We start from the raw sequence: 20,789 nt of genomic DNA on the forward strand, positions 1-20,789 counted from the left end.
AAAATGAAAACAAATCTGATTTTGAATGCCATTCTGGTAAAAGATACAGCTTACTGGGTGAAGCTCTGCAGTAATGAGATTCCATTTTCGGTAGTGAATCTAAAAATTCTTCAGTTTTACATTTTCTTCTACATATCGATTTTGCTGATTTCTTTCTTTTTTTTTAGTGTCATTGAATCTGCCATAGCACTATCATGCTCCCCGAGTTTCAGATATTTATCTTACTAAATTTTTGCGCTTGGAAAATATCTTTGTTTGTATCATGCTAGTAGCAAACAACTTCATGGATAGTAACTCGGACAGTAGAGATGGAAGTGAATAAGCCGACAAAAATAAACAATATCCCAGATGTTCAAACATTTGTGATAACTGCAACACAACACATTCTCCTGAACTGATTTCAGGTTGTTGAGATGTACTTTCTTTTCCTTCGTAAACTTGGAAATTGATCATGTACCCAGTGATTGCATAACATATCACCCATGCTTTGAATCCTCGCTTTATTGGTTTCAAAGGCATGTATTGATTTAGTGTCCCTTTGAAACCGATCATACTTTCATCCACAGAAAGAAATCTGCTTGGTGAAAATGCAGTCCTAAACACAGCACTAAAGTGAACCAATAGTGGCCTTATTTGATTTGTTTGTCGTTCATATGAAGAAGATGAAGAATTTGTAAAAATCGTCTTGAGGCTCATAACTATTGCAATACGCGCAACGTGAAAGTTGGCACGCGTTGATCAATACAATTGCTATACAAAGCTAGTTATCTGTTGAAATCCCATTATAATTACGATGCCCATGAACGCTTTTAAGTCTTATGGAAAAATCAACTGCGGCATTTTTTTGTATGGCATATTTATTACTTTTGTCAATCATGTGCATTAAGAATAGCGTGAGTAACAAAATTAAAGAAAATATTAATCGGTGAAGATAAATCCACCTCATCATGAATACCTTTAGGGAGGCGCATGATGCCTTTGTTTCCGCCATTTATAGTTATTCGCAGTAGAAGGAGTAACTTCTGGTGATTGTGTATGAGGAATGGCAAGATCTTCATCTGAAGAACGACCAGCTTCCATTATCCTTTCAATATCGCACCGTGAGTGTAAAACCATAGCAAGTGCAAATTTTTCAATTTCGAGATTTAAATGCAAAACAACTGCAAAAGTCATAAACTTGATAATGTAAAATTGAAGTTACTGCGAACTTAAAAATTTTCATTAAAAAAGACAGATATTTGGGTTTTACAATACAAAGATTTACTTCCATTGTTAATGTAAAACCATAGTATCTGCAAATGATTATCCAGACTAATTGTGAAACTCGAGCATCAGACGCATTCTTTTGGTGAATGCAATGTGGCATTGTTTTTATTATTGTGATAGCAGGCAATTATTGAAATGATTCAGTGTTAAGACTTAGATAACGCATCCAGACGTATTCTACAATACATTATTGTTTCCTTTGATTCAAGTAATGTAGTGCAGTGTATTTTGTTTTTATCAAATATGAGTTTAAGGATTCGAATGATGGTGGAGTTAGCTTTAAAAGCTGAAAAACTTCTAAAAAGGTAAGACTTTGTGATAAATATTATACTAAAATGATATACAAAACTAACCTTAATATTATTATTGTTATGAAACTTATTATTATCGACTTATCTTATGTACCTATGTATTTATTTTATGCACCTACAATAATAAACTCTTTCAATTAACACAACAGTATATCAATCAGATCTATGATATTTTTGTTTTTGCAATGTTACAGATTTTCAAAAATGTGACAAGTACATTTCCTGATGCTGAAGAACCCATGTTGGATATAGATAAGGATGCTGCTGGTTTGCAAGAGGAACAATACCCATTATAATATAGGCTTTTTTCAACCAAACAAGGACCTATGTGACTTTTGTGAAAAATATAAAAATTGCAGTGGCGAAGAGAAAAATATAATTCAAGTTAAATAATATATGACATTCATAAAAAAAAATAAACAATTATCGAGAACACAGAAGGCGAAAGACGAATAAAATAGTATGTTGCTATAATCTGCAGGCCGTATTATCAACACCAAATGCCCAGATATCAGTGCTATATTATAAAAGAAAGCTTTCAACCTATAATTTTAGCATCTTACACACATTAATAATAAAAATGGTTACTGTTTTGTTTAGCATGAAGGGACTACAAAAAAAAGGGGCCAATGCAATTGGTTCTTGTGTTGTAAAATTTTTGGAAGACCAATCAATTGGGAAGGAAGTCATTTTTTATTCGGATAATTGTGCCGGACAGAATAAAAATAAATTTATTACAGCAATGTATTTATACGTCGTCCAGAATTTTAATATCCCAAAATTCACACACAACTTTTTGGTCGTAGGACACACCTAGAATAAGGGTGACTCTATAACACTCTTGCATAGAGAAACAAAAAAATAGTCTTGAAGTCAGGTCCAATTTATATACCAATACAGTGGATTCCAGTGATTCACTGGAAATTGGCACTGACGAGATTTTTGATTTTCAAAAGTTAGCAAATGAAATGGGCAATAATTTTCAACTCAACGAAAATAGTAAAAAGGTTAGTTGGGTAGACATTCGCGTTATTGAAGTGAGGAAAAACAATCCTTATTGCCTGTTCTATAAAAATAAGTATGAAACAGAAGTGTTTGATGTAATAAATATTAGAAAACGTCAGGGCGGACGTCAATCAGTACAACCTCAACTACACAAAGCATTTATAAAACCACCTCGGATCTCCGAAGCAAAATTAAATGACTTGATTTCCCTATGTTCATCAAAAGTGATACCAGAAATACACCACAATTTTTATAAAAAAAACTTTCATCGACACATTTAAATACAGATTCAGATAATAATTGACGTCGATAAAATTAATTATAAAAACACTACAATTATTGTAATTTGCTATTTTTATTTTGGTTTAAAATTGTATGCATCTATTTTAATAAATTATAGTTAGTAATCTTAAAATATCAAAATATTATAGGTAAATATCATTCTTGATTTATTTAATAATATAATATATTATATTATAATGGTATTACCAAAGTTCCCAATAAAAATCTTACTGCAATTCAGGTAACTGCAAAATATCAACACTTTCTATGCATCATGAAAGTGTAAAACCATAGCAACTGCTAAAACTTGTAATCTTGATGAATTTATATGAAAAAAAATAAAATTAATAAAAGAACATGTCATAATGTATACATACACCAAATATTATAGTTTTATTTTAGAAACTCTATTTATCCTGTCCAAATGAAAACTTCAAACCCTTATATCTCCAAACTATGTAATTTGCACATACGTTGGTTTTACACTCACGGTGCGATATAAGTAGGGTGTGCTACCGCATCGACAGGGTCAGAATCGAGATTGTTAGCAGCAGTGCTCCTATGAACTGATTCCTGAGGACTTGCAAGAACATGGAAATCTCATGTTCAACATCAGCATCTCCTCCCACCTCCGAAACCTCAGCTTGGTCCTCCCAATTCCCTCAAATAATGTAAGGAATGCATTTTCAACCATGTCTTCAAGGTCTTTCACACTAAAACCTCTGCCTCTAATTGATGAGACCTTGACAAAATGAATAAAACCCGTTTCAAACTCAATTTTGTCCCAGGGTGGACAAAATACGATTTGATAAGGTGCTCCTGAATTGTTTGTATTTTGGACATTGGTCTACAATTAAACGCTGTAGGCCACGTACAGCATCAGTTGACGCCGGACGCGGCTGCCGTTGCCGAGCTACATTGTTTGATGGTCAGTCAGTCTTTTGCACGCACTCAACGTAATCGGTTTATTTTATGATGGATAATTCAATGCAAACACTACTACTACTCAAAGAGGAAGAGGACAATAATCTCCTCTTACAAATTTTAATGAGAAAGAAGACGCGGATAAGAAGGCATGACATGTGTGATTAGAAAGATTGAGGGCTGTTTTAATTTATTAGTGTTGAAACATTTATATCGTAACAACATGAAATTTGAAGAGTATTTTCGACTTACAAAGGATCAGTCATGTCTGTTTTGACCAAAATTGAGAACGATCTGCTGAAACAGCCATCGAAATGATATAAAAACCGATTCCTGCAACACAAAAAATGGGTGTAACATTAAGGTAAGTGATAGATTCACACAAAGTTTGAATAAAATAAATAACAAAATAACTTTCGAGACTCATTAGCACAAAACTTTTATTAAACATTAAGTAAGGTTATTGTGATTCCCAGTTTCAGTTTGCTTCTCCAGATGATAGCATAGGGTGGTGGAAATAATATATGGAGTAGACGGAATATTCATGGAATTCGAATGCTGAGAGTTCGGAGAACTCGAATATTGAATATTCGAAAAATGAGTATTGGAGGCGCGTTATGTTTTAATTCAGTTTCGGTCACTATTTGACATAATTTTAATTTAACTTTCACTTGCAAGTGAGGTGGAAATTTTTTTATTGGTGTTTTACTCACGGTTAGTTTTTGTTTCATTAATTGTTCATACCCACGGTGGCCGCGCGGCTTAAGCGTTGGACTATCACGCTGTGGGTCTCAGGTTCGAATCCTGGGTCTGGCATGTACACATATTGTTTTTCAATTTGTGTGTGAGTCAGGGTATGGACCTAATCGGTTGAGCAAGTGGCTGACATCCATTTCTCGTAAAAAACAAAATCTGTTAATACAAACCTCTACTCTGTGGAGGCCCATATGATCCTATTAGGATCGGACATGGTCGAAGAAGAAGAATTGTTCATACAAAGCCAACCTCTGATCATCTCTTTGCAGAATGTGTACTAAAGCATCATTTTTTTTTTTTTTTTAGCACATGGTTGGTTTTGTCGATTTTCAGTATTTTCGTTTTCCTTGCTGGTAGTAGGTTGAATATATACTTCACTATCATTAATGTCTTGTTGTTATTCTTCATGAATGTTCTGTTCTGGTGCACTTCCACTGGTGCATAATTTTCAACGTTTGTGATAGTTTCACGTCTTTCTGAAAAATTGTCAGAGAGTCATATACTATCATATATTCCCAACTTATATAATTTCTTTGTGCTGAAACAGTTCCAAGCATTATCAGGCTTTTTCTTTTTGTTAAATTGATCAATTCAAATCAAAGATCAGATCAAAGTCAATCATTACATACTTTATTTTCTACAGTTTTGATGCAGTAAACAATATAATCTCGTTGCTCTTGACGCGATAGATTGTAGAAATTATCATGCAATATCTGCCTTTCCTCTGTACAGCATTGTAGTGCAAAATAAATACAGCATAGAGATGGCAAATCCTAATACTGACCTCTTCCAATATATATTTTCGTGTCAACCTCGACCCCCATAGTGAACCACATGGTATTGGGTTTGACACTGACACTGACATATATTCTGGTAAAAAAATAAGTGTTCTGATGGTATGTACTGAATCATTTTTGTTATACATATCATCTATTTTGTTCCTATTAATCGACGAACTTGAATTAATCACATTCAGGATACGTATCTTTTTTTGGATTCTTAAAAGACAGTTTCATTTTATGAAATATTTCACTGTAATATAGATACCAAATTACCGTATTCTGTCTTATACAGATAATACATAATTTTATGTTCAGATTAGACGGTAAATATAATTTACTGTTTTGCCGACTGGTATAATGACTTTCATAAGCCGGGGGAATTGTTTAAGGTGGGTACGAACTTCTTCCAGTTTATCTTCAGTCCATTTATCTTTAGGTGGCTGCAAATCTCTGCTATCGGATAATTGTAATCCGCAAACAGAACTTATTTTTTTCAATGTAACAAGATTGACAAAGCTATCGGTTTCTCCTAATATTTTTATGAAACATCTGTATTTAATTGCATTGGATTAATTTTATAAAAAAATACTTAAAACTAAAACTTATCTAAAGTGCGAGCGATTAATGCTATACGAGCAGCAATTCCCTTTCTCCATGTGGCAAGCTGGGCTCCTCCGGCACATTATCTTCAAAAATTCTGGGTCTATATTGTGCAGAATGGCACAAGCAATTATAATGTTAATTGTTGTTGATTTTTTCATACAGATGCCTCTGGCCAAACACGCAAACCGTATCTTCCAAACCCCGAAAAGCCGTTCCCACAGAATTTTTCGTTGTGATTTGTGCTCTGTTGTACCTTATTTCAGCACGCTGTTATATTTTAAAAAAAGAAAAAAGTGTTCAGTAGTATCGTTAGAATGATAATAGAAATGAGTTTAACAATTGTAATGGACAATAGTTAAACATGGAGTGCCAACTAATTCAATCGATAAAACATGAAATAAAGTACTTGTTAATCTCAAGGTGTATAGCTTCGGATTTCTGCCAACTTAACTTTCTGCAAGGAACGCTTTATATCATTTTCTACCTCGAATAATTCTACAACTATCAATTAGCTGCGAATAATCTTGTACATTGCTTGTCATAACAAAGTTTTGATATCTAGGTAGTAATCCCTGCTGAATTATTATCAGTGCCTCTTCAATTGTCATACGATTACCTAAGTGACTTGCCATCGCTCTAATTTTTAGAATATAGTCAGAGACTAGCTCATCACTACCCTGTTTGGTTAATTGGATAGTATTCATTAGTTCACTAATAACGTGAACGCTCTCAAATTGAATATAAAGCGCTTTCTTTAACTGAGCCCAATCTTTGAACTCGTCATTCGCTAGCCTGAACCAGATGGAAGCGTTACCTTTCAAAAGGTCAGGGAAACAGGATACTAATATATGCTCCGGAGTTTTTCTACTTTTAAGTAGCTCCTCGACACGTTGAATGAAATTATGTACGCTTGTTTTTCCATCATATGAAACGTTATAATTTTTAAGTAAATATTTTTCGTGATTAATGGAAGTTTCATTTTTCACTACTTTATGAGATAATAATGAATTATTCCAAGACTCAGCTTGTTCCTGCATTAAAGCTAATTTTTCATTTGGTACTAGACCTCTATTTATCAAAGCTAATTTTAAAATCGGAGCCTTCCAGGTTTGATTCATTGGAATGAACTGTTGGTTCTCCATATTGATTTAAGATTAGTTTTATTTAAAGAAAAAAAAAAGATTCTAAAATATTTATTTTAAATATTTTAAAGGCAAGAAAGATTGAATTGGCAGCACTGAACAATATTCAACGTAAGATAATATTACATGAAATAATAATTGTCGATAATGAAAAATATAGACAATTATAATATACCTAAGCTTAAATTAAGACTTAGCATTAGTTAAGCGAGCGTATACCGAATCATTTATTGTACTGAATATATGTACAATATTATTAAATATAGCTGTGAAACACTTCGTTTCACAACAGCTTGGACAAACCTATTCAAAAATATTGAATAAAATTGGTTCGTACACAAAAATATAAATACACAATAGTAATAGATAAAATATTCCGCTGGTTGTCAATTATTAAGTAGGTATATAAGCTGAAAATTACAATTTTATTTATACTAGATTAATAAAATTTGTTGAAATTGTTTAAATGACCAAATTAATTTTCAATATATAATTTAAATCACAAGGTTTAAAATTTTAAAAATGAATTATAAGAAAAGATAGATAGTAAAACTATCAATAATCAAACAAACAAATATTATTCTGCTTGGTAATTTTAGTAATTTATTTTAAATATCAGTAGGTACTTTTAATGTTGAGAAAGAAAAAATTATTATAGCATTACTAAAAGTTCAATAGAAACAATTCCAATCAATTCTATTTCAATTTACTTAGCTTTTTCAGTTATTTTTCATCCAGTTGTGCTGAGAAATGTAGATTTTTTCTTCAAGATCGAAGATCCAATCAGTGCAGAGAATTGAAGAAGTGAAGTGAAGTAAAGTGAAGAAGGTGTAGGGTGATTGTGTTAGTAGTCGGCCGTTTTACTACAAAGTCAGGTTTGGCAACTCATTGTGAGTTAATATCTGAAAGGTAGATTAGAAAAACACATATCTGTTAAAGAGCAGTGAATTTATTTTTATTAAGTTTTTAGCTTTTTCAGAATAAGTTAAACACAATAATTAAAATAATATTTTTATAAAAAATGACCATGTTTGCCAAAGGTCGGCCACCTATACACCAGTAGTCAGCCACCTATACGCCAGTAATCGGCCATCAGATTTTAGCTACAGGGCCGCCTGACATCATATTTTTTTCGCCCATTTGAATTCTTTGAATTCAGGCAATTTGTTTTGATTTTTTTCAGAAAAAAACACTGATGTGAAAAAATAGGGCAAAACAAAAACAAAATATAGTTAAGGTTATGGACAGTGAATAATTATGATAGATACAAACTATAGACAATGTTGTTTACAGGTTAACTGCCGCCCTATATAATATAGAATTGACCCCATGTGCCAATTCACGAAAACGTAAAAATTAGCTCAAGATAGATGAAACTAATGATGACTAATGATCATAATATGTTTTATTGGTGTATAACATGTAAATACGTCAGTAAAATATAATGTCACTTGAGCAGGGCGCCACTTGAACTGTATTTGTTATTTATAAATAAGTTTTGTTATAACAAGTCGTAAATTATAATTTTTTTCACAGTACCTACACATTGAAAACATTCAAGTGGGTTTTGTGAATGTAGCCCTTGTAAAATGCTCAAAAATATTATGTCACACAGTATTGTTTTATGGTTTTTTACAGTCTGACAGATTAAACGAAATTTATTGGTTCCCTAATTGCATTTTATGGGATTTGGTGCTCACCATGTTATGAAAACTATCAAATTTCAAAGCAGTCCATTTGAGTAACATGAATATCAAACCAATTAATATTTTTTTGAACAGTGGCTTGACTAAAATAACTTTTTATCTTTATAAAATCATACTGAAAAATATTCTAAATAACTTAAAGCTGCCACTGCTGAACATGTGATAAGTGATACTGATAAATGATAATAATGTCATGTCAGATAAAGTGGTAGGTAGGTAGGACCTTGTAAAACACAAGTACCGAAAAATGTCTATAAAAATCAAATTATGATGCAAAATAAAAACCGATTAGCGGAAAATATCAGTAACCCGTTTTAAAAAAATATTTGTAGAAGTTATTTTATAATACTAGTATATTATCCGGAAAGTTAAAGATAATTCAAAATTAAAATATTAGTCTCCACAAAATTCACATGTAAAATTTTTACATGCTACATCATTGTAACTTTGTCCAACAAATTGCGTGCATTTGAGGTGGAACCATTTGGGACAAATATCGCAGCCCACGTTTTTATCTCCATCGTCCTCTGCATCACTGTCTAAGTCAATGACACATATGGCACATTTTTGCTTCTCCATATCCACCATCACCACGTCTTCTATCACATGTTCATTTATGTCACTCTTTTGATTTTGTGTGCCTTGTTTCTTAATTAACTTTTTACGTTTTTTTGTTTCATTAACTTTCAATCTCTCCTGTTTTTTTCGAAGATTTTCTTCTCGTTTTGCTTTCTTCAAGAGTTCAACATTTTCTTTTTCCTCTCTCTTTTTGTCATAGTGTGTTCTCCAATGTTTAGAAGAAATGGCGCTTGGGAGCTTTTCTCTATGTAATTTAATGGTTTTTTCCAGTGGCGAGCGGTATTTCAAGTGACGTTCAAATCCTTGTGTAGGTTTGTTTTCATGAACAGGAGAAACAACAACGTCTGAAAATGAAGTCGATGGTTCTGGAACTATTTCATCTATATCATCCAGTATCGTGATAATTGAAGTTGCAGCAGATTGTGTTTTTGAGCATTTGTATATTATATTAGGCTGATATGGTATGGTAGATGTAGAAGGCTGGGGTTCTGGATACAGCAATATAGATGTAGAAGGCTGTGGCTCTTGATACAGCAACTTAGACGTAGAAGGCTGGGGCTCTGGATACAGCAATGTAGATGCAGAAGGCTGGGGTTCTGAACACAGCAATGTAGATGCAGAAGGCTGGGGCTCTGGATACAGCAATGTAGATGTACAAGGCTGGGGTTCTGAACACAGCAATGTAGATGCAGAAGGCTGGGGCTCTGGATACAGCAATGTAGATGTAGAAGGCTGTGGTTCTGAACACAGCAATGTAGATGCAGAAGGCTGGGGCTCTGGATACAGCAATGTAGATATAAAAGGTTGAGGTTCTGGATACAGCAATGTAGATGCAGAAGGCTGGGGCTCTGGAAACAGCATTCCACTCTCGGATACATTATATGTGCCTGTAATATTGGTAGTATCCATTAGTTGCTGTCGCTGCTGCTGCTCCTGCATGTTTATATTTTCGATGGTTGTTGTCATATTGACATTTTCTTCAAAAATTTTCATTTCATCCAAAATTTCTTGGATATTTACGCCCCTACGTTCTAACATTCCTTGCATTGCCCGTAATACTCTCTCAGTACTTTCAAAATCATTCGTGGTCAATTTTAACGTACGGTTCTCTTGACTTCGAGTTAACGCTTCCAGATTATTTTGAACGCATTTTGTATAATCGACGGCATCTGGATTAAACGGAAATAGCCCGCACTTCCGAAATCCATTTTTTATGTATTCTGGTAATTTGGGTTTATTCAACACATCAGCAAATATTGTGCAAAAGTTTGTTTTTGTTACAACACAATTTATATTGTTTGGTTGATTTTGCCACTGACGAACTGCCTGTTTCCAATATTCCTTCAGTGGCTTGAATACGGCGACATCTGCAGGTTGCATGATGTGGGTTGTGTTTGGGGGCAATGCGTAAAGAATAATTCCATTATCGTCACAAAATTGACTCAACTCCAACGACATGTGAGAGCGATGTCCATCTACCAAAAAGAGGACAGGTTTTTTAATTTTTTGTTCAGTTAGCCAATTATTAAAGCCATTCGCTACATACTCGTAAAAAACGTCACATCGCATCCATCCAGAATCCGATTTGCCAAGAATCCAAGTTTCCGGCATGCTCTCCACAATAGCCCGTGGCGGTTTTACATACGGAAAAACAATCACTGGAGGACAAATTCTCCCATCTGCCGTGAATGTTAATAAAACTGTAAGACTGTCCTTTTCTTTGCCACGTTTTACCTCATATAAGTTTCGCCAACCTTTGGGGCCCAACACTTTCCCCGATTTCGGGCATAAGTTAAAGCCGCTTTCATCTCCATTAATAATCCGACTGGGGTCCTCTAATATATCTTCAGCATTATTTTCTATGAGATGGGTTTTCAAGTCTTTAAACCAACTTCTAATATATTCTTGCGTAATCTTAGCACGCGCTAAATCGATGCTTTCCGCAGCTCTTGACGATATCTCAGGATGTCGGCGTAAGAATAAGGAATACCACCTTTCTCCCGGCTTTCCATCTTTGAAAGGTGTTTTCATTTTTTCTGCCTTCACTATTTGCTGCACAGTCGTCAAAAGTTCTTGTTTTTTTAGGGGGAAACCACATTTTGCAATTTGTATTACCCATTCCACAATTTTTTTTTCGTCAGATAACAATATGTAGGGATCTGGTCCCATTTGACGTGGTTTTTCCAAAACCCTTCCCTTGATGCGGTCCTGCAGTGTCGCCCTAGGCACACCAAATTCCCGGCAAGCTGCGCGTATTTTTTTCCCTTCTCTTACTGCTTGAAGGGCTTTTTGGAGGCTATCTTCCATATATTTATGAAAAATTCTCTTAGGTTTAGACGCCATTGCTAAAAAATAAATAATTTATATATATAGTTGACATTAAGATGGTCAAAAGTAAAATTCATCTACCGGAAACGTCCTAAAAAGCTGCGTGGCCGACCAATGGTACAGTAACTTTAACACGTCAATCAGTTGTCGGCCCCACACTTGTTGGTTAAAAAACATATTATTGGTATGGGTAACCGGCGGCCGACCACTGACTCGTAGACAGTGGTGACATGTTCAACAACATAACAAATAAAATCTAAGTAAATTTAGTATTATTAAGAGCGAGAGGGACAAAAATATAAAGCAATATATGCCACCAATAGTCGGCCGCCTCGGCCGACCACTGGGTTTTGTAAAAAAAAATGTTCCAGTAGCTGGCCACACGTGTTTTAACCTTAAACTATTGAAAATGTCTGTTTTATCATTCTAAATCGTTAATTTAGTTAATGTTCTTGCCGGTAAATGCTACTTGGGTACTACAAAAATAATATTTCAACTTTTACTTACCATTCGAAAATTTTCTTAACGATGTTATCGAAAAACCGGGATGAAAAATTATTGCGACCACCACTATCGAATATTTCGTGTCCACTGAAAAGGTACCTAAAATAAACGCACGATGGCACAGTTTTGTATTGCTTTTGCGGAATAGTGGCCGACTTCTAGCAGTTCGAAAATAGTATTGAATTATATTGTGAATGCAAAGTTTATTCAAGTTTACGTAGTTAGTGGCCGACTTCTGACAGTGGCCGGAATACTGGCAAAGCCACCCTACTTTTAATGTTGAGAAAAAAAAAATTATTATAGCATTACTAAAAATTCAATAGAAACAATTCCAATCAATTCTATTTCAATTTACTTAGCTTTTTCAGTTATTTTTCATCCAGTTGTGCTGAGAAATGTAGATTTTTTCTTCAAGATCGAAGATCCAATCAGTGCAGAGAAGTGAAGAAGTGAAGTGAAGTAAAGTGAAGAAGGTGTAGTATCGATGTCTATAATCTCATTGTCTCATCAATCAAAATACGAACAGTTGAAACCCTGAAAACAGTTTTTGGCATAGCTTTTTTCAGTGATTTGCAAAAAATAACGAGTTTTAAATCATTAATTGAGCCGTTGCCCAGAATAATGTTGTATCCAACAAAATTGTCGAATGTTGAGTTATTGATGGAATAATGTTGGGTATGTTTTTATGCATCGTTTAAGGTAGGTAGTATGGCAAAGAAAAAATATTTAGGCTTGTGGCAGCATTTTAAAGTTATTGGTTTGTGGAAGAACGTTGTATATGTTATTGTCAAAATGGCGTCGCCGTCCGTCAATATCACGGAGCGTGGTATAATTCACTTGAATAAAGGAAGAAAACGAACATCTAATGTTTTAAACTGGACAAATATCAAAGCTAGGAAGCTGAAGGATGTAGGAAAAGAGTATTTATCCAGAAAAAATATTATTAAGCCTGCAATTTACCCGTCGAAACAGTTTTGTGGAATAATGTTGTATACCATTTGACAGTTCTGTTGATCTCATGAATAAAATTATTACGTTCGACATATTATTAATATGTCGAACGTTAATCGATTGTATTCAATTGATTTATCCATATTGTTATTTGAAATGTTGTTTGATAATAATGCTGGCATTGTAGTGCTCTATATATTGTAACTTAATCTAATACCGTTTCAATTTTTTTAATCGTTCCTAGTTCTATTTTGCAAGGTCTCGTTTGTGCCAAAAAAAATTTAATCCCGGATGTGTTCTCTATTTTAATATAAAGACAAATATTCAATTAGCATTCAGGTTACTGAATCACAATGGATAAAGTCATCATCTCGTCTCATGTATTGAGAGTCGAATGTCGGACGCTATGTTAAGAAAGCAGACGAAGATAATTCTAAGCTCAAAGACCTCAATGACATGTGTGAATTCATGTAAGATGAGCATGCTGCCTTTTTAAAGACACAATTGAGTGAAGCAGAATGAATAAAATACATTTTGCGGAATAATGTTGTATGTGAAATTTTCATATACAACATTTTTCCACTAATTTACTATATTTTTTTTTAATAAATCCAAATTTAATTGCCTTTCTTCACAACTTTACATTTAAAACTCTTAATAATTGTATGTTTATTGTGTTTAAAATATAAAATGTAACAAAACATAACTGGTTTAATTTTTTCCATTTTTCTCAAAACAAGAATATTGTTGGATACAACGTTATTCCGGGCAAGGGCTCAATTTCAAAACACTAAAACAATATAAATTTACAAAAATATTATTAAGAAGTTAACTTTAAATAATTTGAATTTGTTTAGATAGGCACTTGTTTTGCTTTAACAAAAATATAAATATTCCATCATCTTTGAACAAGGTAATTAATTATTCCTGTATTTGAAAAAAATAACCAAACATTTATGATATGAAAAGAAATCAATCCACAAAAATAAAAAAATATTATTTCTCAAACACTCACTTATTTGTGTGTTGGCATAGTAACAAGACATTCTATGTACTTGTTATATCTCAATTCGGCCAGGTTTATTATTTACTATATACTAGCTCACTAACCACATAAGGCATACGGCTAATAAGTACATACAAATGCAAGATTCTAGTTTCGAATTTAATTATCATAGGATAATTTAGAAGGAGACAACAAAAATATTATGACCTCTCTTTCTAAAATGTTTTATAATTTATGTAGGTACCTATATACTATGGAACAAAATTTGGCAACATTGTGAATTGGTAATTTTCCATTAAAATAATGGCATTTTTAACAAATTTTAGGGTTTGCAAATGGCGGAGTTAATTTCTCTTTTATGAAAATATTTTAACAAAATTAATAATGAATTTTTATATATTAACTGATTTGAAATTGAAAAATATGACTTCATCTAACTGGATTATTATGAAATTATATCTGTTTGATCATTTCCCCAAACACAAAGATAAGATTTAATGGTTTTTCTTTACTTATAGCTTTTTCCAAACAAAAAATGATGCTTAGAAGACAAACATAGTAGGTATAAGATTTTTAGCGGGAATTCGTGTAAGTAGGTAATTACAATTATCTCAAGAATATCATTTGTATAAAATAATATTGTACACAAAAAGACAATGATTTGATTGTACTCACACGCACACGAAAAAATACTTAAAGAAATAACAAGGTACTTAATAAAGAATGCTTTTATAACATTTATAACAGAAAGAACTATAGTCCATAATATAATGAATATTATGAAATACAATATTTATTTAATTATAGTACTCACTGTGAAATTTCTTGAATGAAACAACAAATTTGACTATTCAAATTCAAGTGTTTTGTAAGGAGGCACAAACTGCAATGAACTCATAACTAAAATGGCGTATCCTTTTATAATTATTATATTACTAATCATAGTAATTATAGTTCAGAAAATGGCTACCTACTTATTAACGGAAGTAGCTTGAAAATTTTAATGGCAGCTATGAAACATTACCATAAATTTAGTAATTATATCATATTTAATAATAGTACTAAAATAGTTGAAAATTAACTAATTCTTATCGAATTTGACAAATTTGAATTAATTTAACAACCAGCTAAACATTTAAATCGATTTACTTCATACTTTTCATTTTTTTAATGAAAAGTATGTAGCAAAATAAACTTTATAGTTTTTATAAAGTAGGTAGGTATGCATTGAATGTCAAAAAACGTAAAAGAAAATACGAATCACATAAAATTTATACATAGGTAATACGAGAGTGGGTCAATAATTCCTTAGAAAAAAGCATTAAAACAGTTTTTATTTTTGTATTTTTTTTTTATTTCTCAACATAATCTCCTTGGAGCTCAATACACTTGGTTAGACGTTTCTCAATTTTTTTTAAACCGTCAGAAAAATAAGTTTTCGGAAGGTCCTCAAAATAAGCATTTGTCCGATCGATGACTTCTTCATTTGAAAAAAAACGTTGTCCACTTAGCCATTTTTTTAAGTTTGGGAAAAGGAAAAAGTCACTGGGGGCTAAATCTGGCGAATACGGTGGGTGGTCGACCAATTCGAACTTCAATTTTAGCCATTTATCGTAAACATGTGTGAACACGGGCATTGTCCTGATGAAAGAGGATTTTTTTCCTGTTTAAATGAGGCCGTTTTTCTTCAATTTCGTTTTTTAGCTGGTCATAGTAGCCATAACCTTACCAGCTGATTTTACGGTTTTCGCCTTCTTTGGACATGGTTCGCCTTTCGCAATCCACTGCTTTGACTGTTCTTTCGTCTCGGGAGTATAGTGGTGTATCCATGTTTCATCTACAGTCACAAAGCGACGAAAAAATTCATCCGGATTACGTTGCATGAGCGACAACAGGGCTTTAGAGGCCACCACCCTATTGCGTTTATTGTCGACTGTGAGCAAACGCGGCACCCATCTTGCAGAAACTTTTTTCATGCCCAATTTGTCATGTAAAATAGAAATGACGCTACCTTTTGAGATCCCTGTAACCTCAATTATCTCACTCAACTTTAATCTTCGGTCACTTAACACCATATCGTGGATTTTATTGATCATTTCTGGTGTAGTCACCTCTACAGGACGTCCTGAGCGTGGTTCATCCTTTGTTGATGTACGACCACGTTTAAATTCATTTAACCAGTTATAAATAGTTGCAAGTGAAGGAGCAGATATGCCGTGAACTAAATCCAACTCATTTTTTATTTCCTTTGCTGTTAACCCTTTTATATTAAAATGTTTAATAACAGCTCTAAACTCAATTTTCTCCATTTTTCCATTTTCCACAAGCAAATTTTTTTTTTAAATGTACGAGAAACACACAACAACCCGACCAATCTGATTGAAACTTCGCAGCATACTGAATCGGTAGTGCCGCTGCATGAAAACAAACCGCTTACAGTACTAGTCGCGCCACCTGTCGGCTTTTCTAAGGACTTATTGACCCACCCTCGTATATCTGTGTGCGAAAGGAAGAGGGCGATGAGTCGAAAATCGGTATTTTTCAGGAGAGGCAAAACAAAATTTGCGTCTTTGAGAATATTCTTAAAATTGTAATTAAACCGAAAATATTAATTTTTTTGGAAATTTTTTTTTGCACTTGTCTATTAAAATTGATATACTATGGCATAAATTTATCAGATTTTCAATAGTTATGGATTTTACTATATTTTTTTGACATATCCCTTTCTTCCTTTCGTATTTTTTAACAAAGAATATAAATTAACAACTTATCTCTTTTGACATGTAGGTACAAAAGGTGTGATTTTATTATTTTTTTATCATTTAGTAACAATTTAAATTATTTTTCCCCTCCAGACGGAGCATATGGATTATTATAATGTCAATAATGTAATCTGGCATTTATTATTGCAGGTGTAAGATGTAATAGTTTAGTACTTTCATAGGATATAGGTAGCTGGATTAAAGTTATTATTTAATAAAAAAATAGTTTTATTTTAATACATTTATATTTGAAACAATATGTATAAATTTTGATAGATAGTTAAAAATAAAACCAAAGGACATATCATTTTATTTTAATACATTTACATAGTAAATCTTCTTCTTCTTCTTTCAATGTGTCACGACCCAGCGTTGGGGAATAAGGCAAGCACAAGATCGCGCCACGTCCCTCGATCCATGGCCAACTCTTGCGCCTCCCGCCATTCCAGACCTGCAGCGCGTAGATCGCTTTTCTAGCACCGCTGCAGGGTGAGGGAGGAGCGGCCACAACGACGGAACTCTTGAGGCTGTGCCACAAGGGTACGAAGTGTCGCACTCTTTTGCGGCATTACATATTTGACAGCAGTTAGAAATAATAACTAGAACATATGATTTTATATTATTTTTTACTTTATATTGTAAATTATAGTTATGTATTTGACACAGTTAGACATAATACTACTTGTCAAGTCTTTCATGAAAATTATCCGGATTTATATATGGTTCATTTATCTGGGATTGACAAGCAAAACTCATGAGTCTTTATCGATTAAATATGTAGAATACTGAGATCTTTTTTCTTCTCCTTATTAATTTGCACTGGACCACTGTAACATTTAGGAGGTTCAAGGATAACATGCCTTCCTCGGCGACTAAAAGATATTGACTGGAATTGTTGCAAATCATCCAGGCTATTTTTAAAGAGGATGTTATTAGCCTCGGCACTTTTTTTTTTAAATTGAAACAACTTCACCTGCTGGATGGACCCTTCATGAGACTGGCAAAATCTAAAAACATGTCATTGTACATTACTTAAACTACAAAATTATTATCTTTTTTCGTAAATTTTTTAACTAGATTGTACTAGTCTCTCGGTCTCTCGAACTTTCATTAAGTAGAAGTGCTTATGTTTTGGTCGATGTACTAAGAAATCATTTATCTATTGATAGTGAATACAAATCTTCGCAACTTAAACAATTGAATAATCCTCGAGTAGTCTTGATATTTCTTAAAATAGCATAGTTGTTTAATATCATTAAATTTACCTTCATTATTATCTTTTGAATCAGAAAATGGCATCATGGCTTCTATTTCTTGGGCTATTTCCCACTGTTCTTCTCTCCGAGAAGCATTCATTATAATATCATAATTAGTAACCAATTCTATACCTGCAATTTACAATCAATAGTAAATAAAGATATATAAAGCAATCTTCCTCGAAATACTATTACACAGGTAGGTACTTAAAAAATCAATTCCTTTCACTCATTGCATGTCATTTATTACTAATGGAATATAATATTGTAATTTAAAACAATATAATAATGCTAAATTATTATCTCCTGAATCAGAAAATGGCATCGTAGCTTCTATTTATTGGGCTACTTTCAACTGTTCTTCAGTAAGACTACTGGTCCGAGAAGCATTCAGTATATCATAATTAGTAGCCAATTTAGTAACTGCAATAACACAAACATAATCAATAGTAAACAAAGATAAATATAGGTACCTAAAATAACCTTCCTTGTAATATTATCACTTCAAAAATCAATTCATTATGACTGTACTAATGGAATATGATAATGCATAATAAATAATGCTAATGATAATATGTGCAGCACTGTTGAGTAAATTAAAATATTCGTTGAAATTGTTGGTTTAAAGAGTTATCATCACTTTAATGATTGCAATAATATCGAGGTTATGTTATGACGTTTACTTACCTGTATTATTTTGAGACATTTCCTTCGCACGCCTCATGATTAATTCGATTCTTTCACGAGACATAGTAATAAGTATATTATTACTATCAAAAATGAACTTTAGATAGAACAATAACCAACTTTAACGTTTGACAGCCTGAAAGCGAGAACAGCAAATAGCGATGACTCGATGACGTTTAACTTGAACTGGTGTGAACAGAGCCAATGGTCGAAAGCAATACGGCGTTGTCGCGACTCAACGCTGTCTTCCTTTCGGCGTGTGACAAAAACTAAAGTTTCCCTGCGAGATGATTACATTCAACGCATTTATGCTTTCGAAATATTACGAAAAATAAATCATCGCATATTGTTAATATACAGAATTTACTTACATAGCGGCGTTAATTCGACTGGTCCCTTTTCTGCTTTACGCATATATGCATTAAGGTTAGTTTTGCATACTCAACTCATTTTACCAAATTTTAGACTCATCGCTCTCTTCCTTTCGCACACAGATATAATAATAAGCAAATTGTCAACATAAATAAAATATAGCATGGAATATAATATGAAATACAATATGATAGGTATAAATATAATAAAATTTGTTTAAGAGAATTGTACCAAGCAAACACAACTCAAAGTTTGATAGTCGAAACGAGTTTACCTTGACAATTTATGAAATGAAAAAAAAACTCCCCACACAAAATCACATTACAAAAACACATGTTCTTAGTTAACTTTATTAAATCGTAAACTAAAAAAAATGCGCCACCCATTGGCAGCATAAATTGTTATATTTTAAAAAAAGAAAAAAGTGTAAAGTAGTATCGTTAGAATGATAATAGAAATGAGTTTAACAATTGTAATGGACAATAGTTAAACATGGAGTGCCAACTAATTCAATCGATAAAACATGAAATAAAGTACTTGTTAATCTCAAGGTGTATAGCTTCGGCTTTCTGCCAACTTAACTTTCTGCAAGGAACGCTTTATATCATTTTCTACCTCGAATAAACTGTCATTTGCAATCTCGTTTGAAATATGAAATTATAATTTTTGGGCGCCTTGAACATATTGTGTGTGTTTACAAATTAAATATAACAATATAAAAATAAGAACACAGCTTAATTTGTTAAAAGAGTTATTTAATTACACACAATCAATTTCGTACGACAAGCGTACTGCATTGAAATTTATAATTGATACAAAAAACAAATAGAAATTTAAATACAAATTTGAGATGTATTCGCTTGGCACAGGTCATAGAGTATTTTTTTTTTTAAATGGTTATGATTACTTAGCTTTTATATTTTAAATGTGATGGCTGCAATTTCATAGTCAGAGCGCCGGAAAGCTGCCGTCTTTTCTTTCACCTTCCCGTCCGAAAGAGGGAAGCGTCATCCTGCGTTGAAACTTTTAATATGCGATGATCGATTCACGTCTGTACTGTATTAATTCTAATCCCGGAGTGAAATATTTTGCGGGCGGAAATGAGTTGTTTGTTATTTCCCCCTCCATTGTGACAGATTGTTGCGTAAGATTCCAAAAGCGGGAAGAATCCTCATTGGTCAATTTTTTAACGGTTATTGTTTTAGAAAACAGGGTTGACACACACTGTTAACAAGGTTGTGCCAAATTTATGTTGTTAATTAATTAACATTATTTATTAAGTCTGCGTTTGAAATGTAGACATGTCACGTGAAATGTAACATGACAACGCGAAACAGGGTTTGCAAGCGGAGTGAACATGATCAAAGTTGTTTTAGAAGATGATTAATTAAACAAGTGGGTCATTTTGTAGTTTGTCTTGTGGCTTATAGATCTGGCAGTATTTGACTTAGAAAATGAGTTACGAGTTTTTGTTATTCCAATGTAAGATTTTTATTGCGTTACGAGGTTTCAATGTTTATAATAAATATGGTTATATTTTATTATCTTTGAAAAGAAAACACATTTT

The 20,789-nt window shown here is 32.9% G+C and overlaps 1 protein-coding gene across 1 annotated transcript; it reads right to left on the reverse strand.

The window, feature by feature from the left end:
* Positions 1-8,918: 8,918 nt before the first annotated feature.
* LOC147068301 (uncharacterized) lies at positions 8,919-12,466 on the reverse strand. The gene has a single exon (XM_085953283.1). It carries the CDS (start codon positions 11,697-11,699, stop codon positions 9,171-9,173), a length of 2,529 nt encoding a protein of 842 aa, XP_085809409.1. The 5' UTR covers positions 11,700-12,466; the 3' UTR covers positions 8,919-9,170.
* Between the last annotated feature and the right edge of the window lie 8,323 nt (positions 12,467-20,789).

This window comes from Rhyacophila brunnea, unplaced genomic scaffold (genome assembly GCF_057557595.1).
Source record: "Rhyacophila brunnea isolate RB1 unplaced genomic scaffold, BYU_Rbru_1.0 scaffold_3, whole genome shotgun sequence".
NCBI classification, from domain to species: domain Eukaryota; kingdom Metazoa; phylum Arthropoda; class Insecta; order Trichoptera; family Rhyacophilidae; genus Rhyacophila; species Rhyacophila brunnea.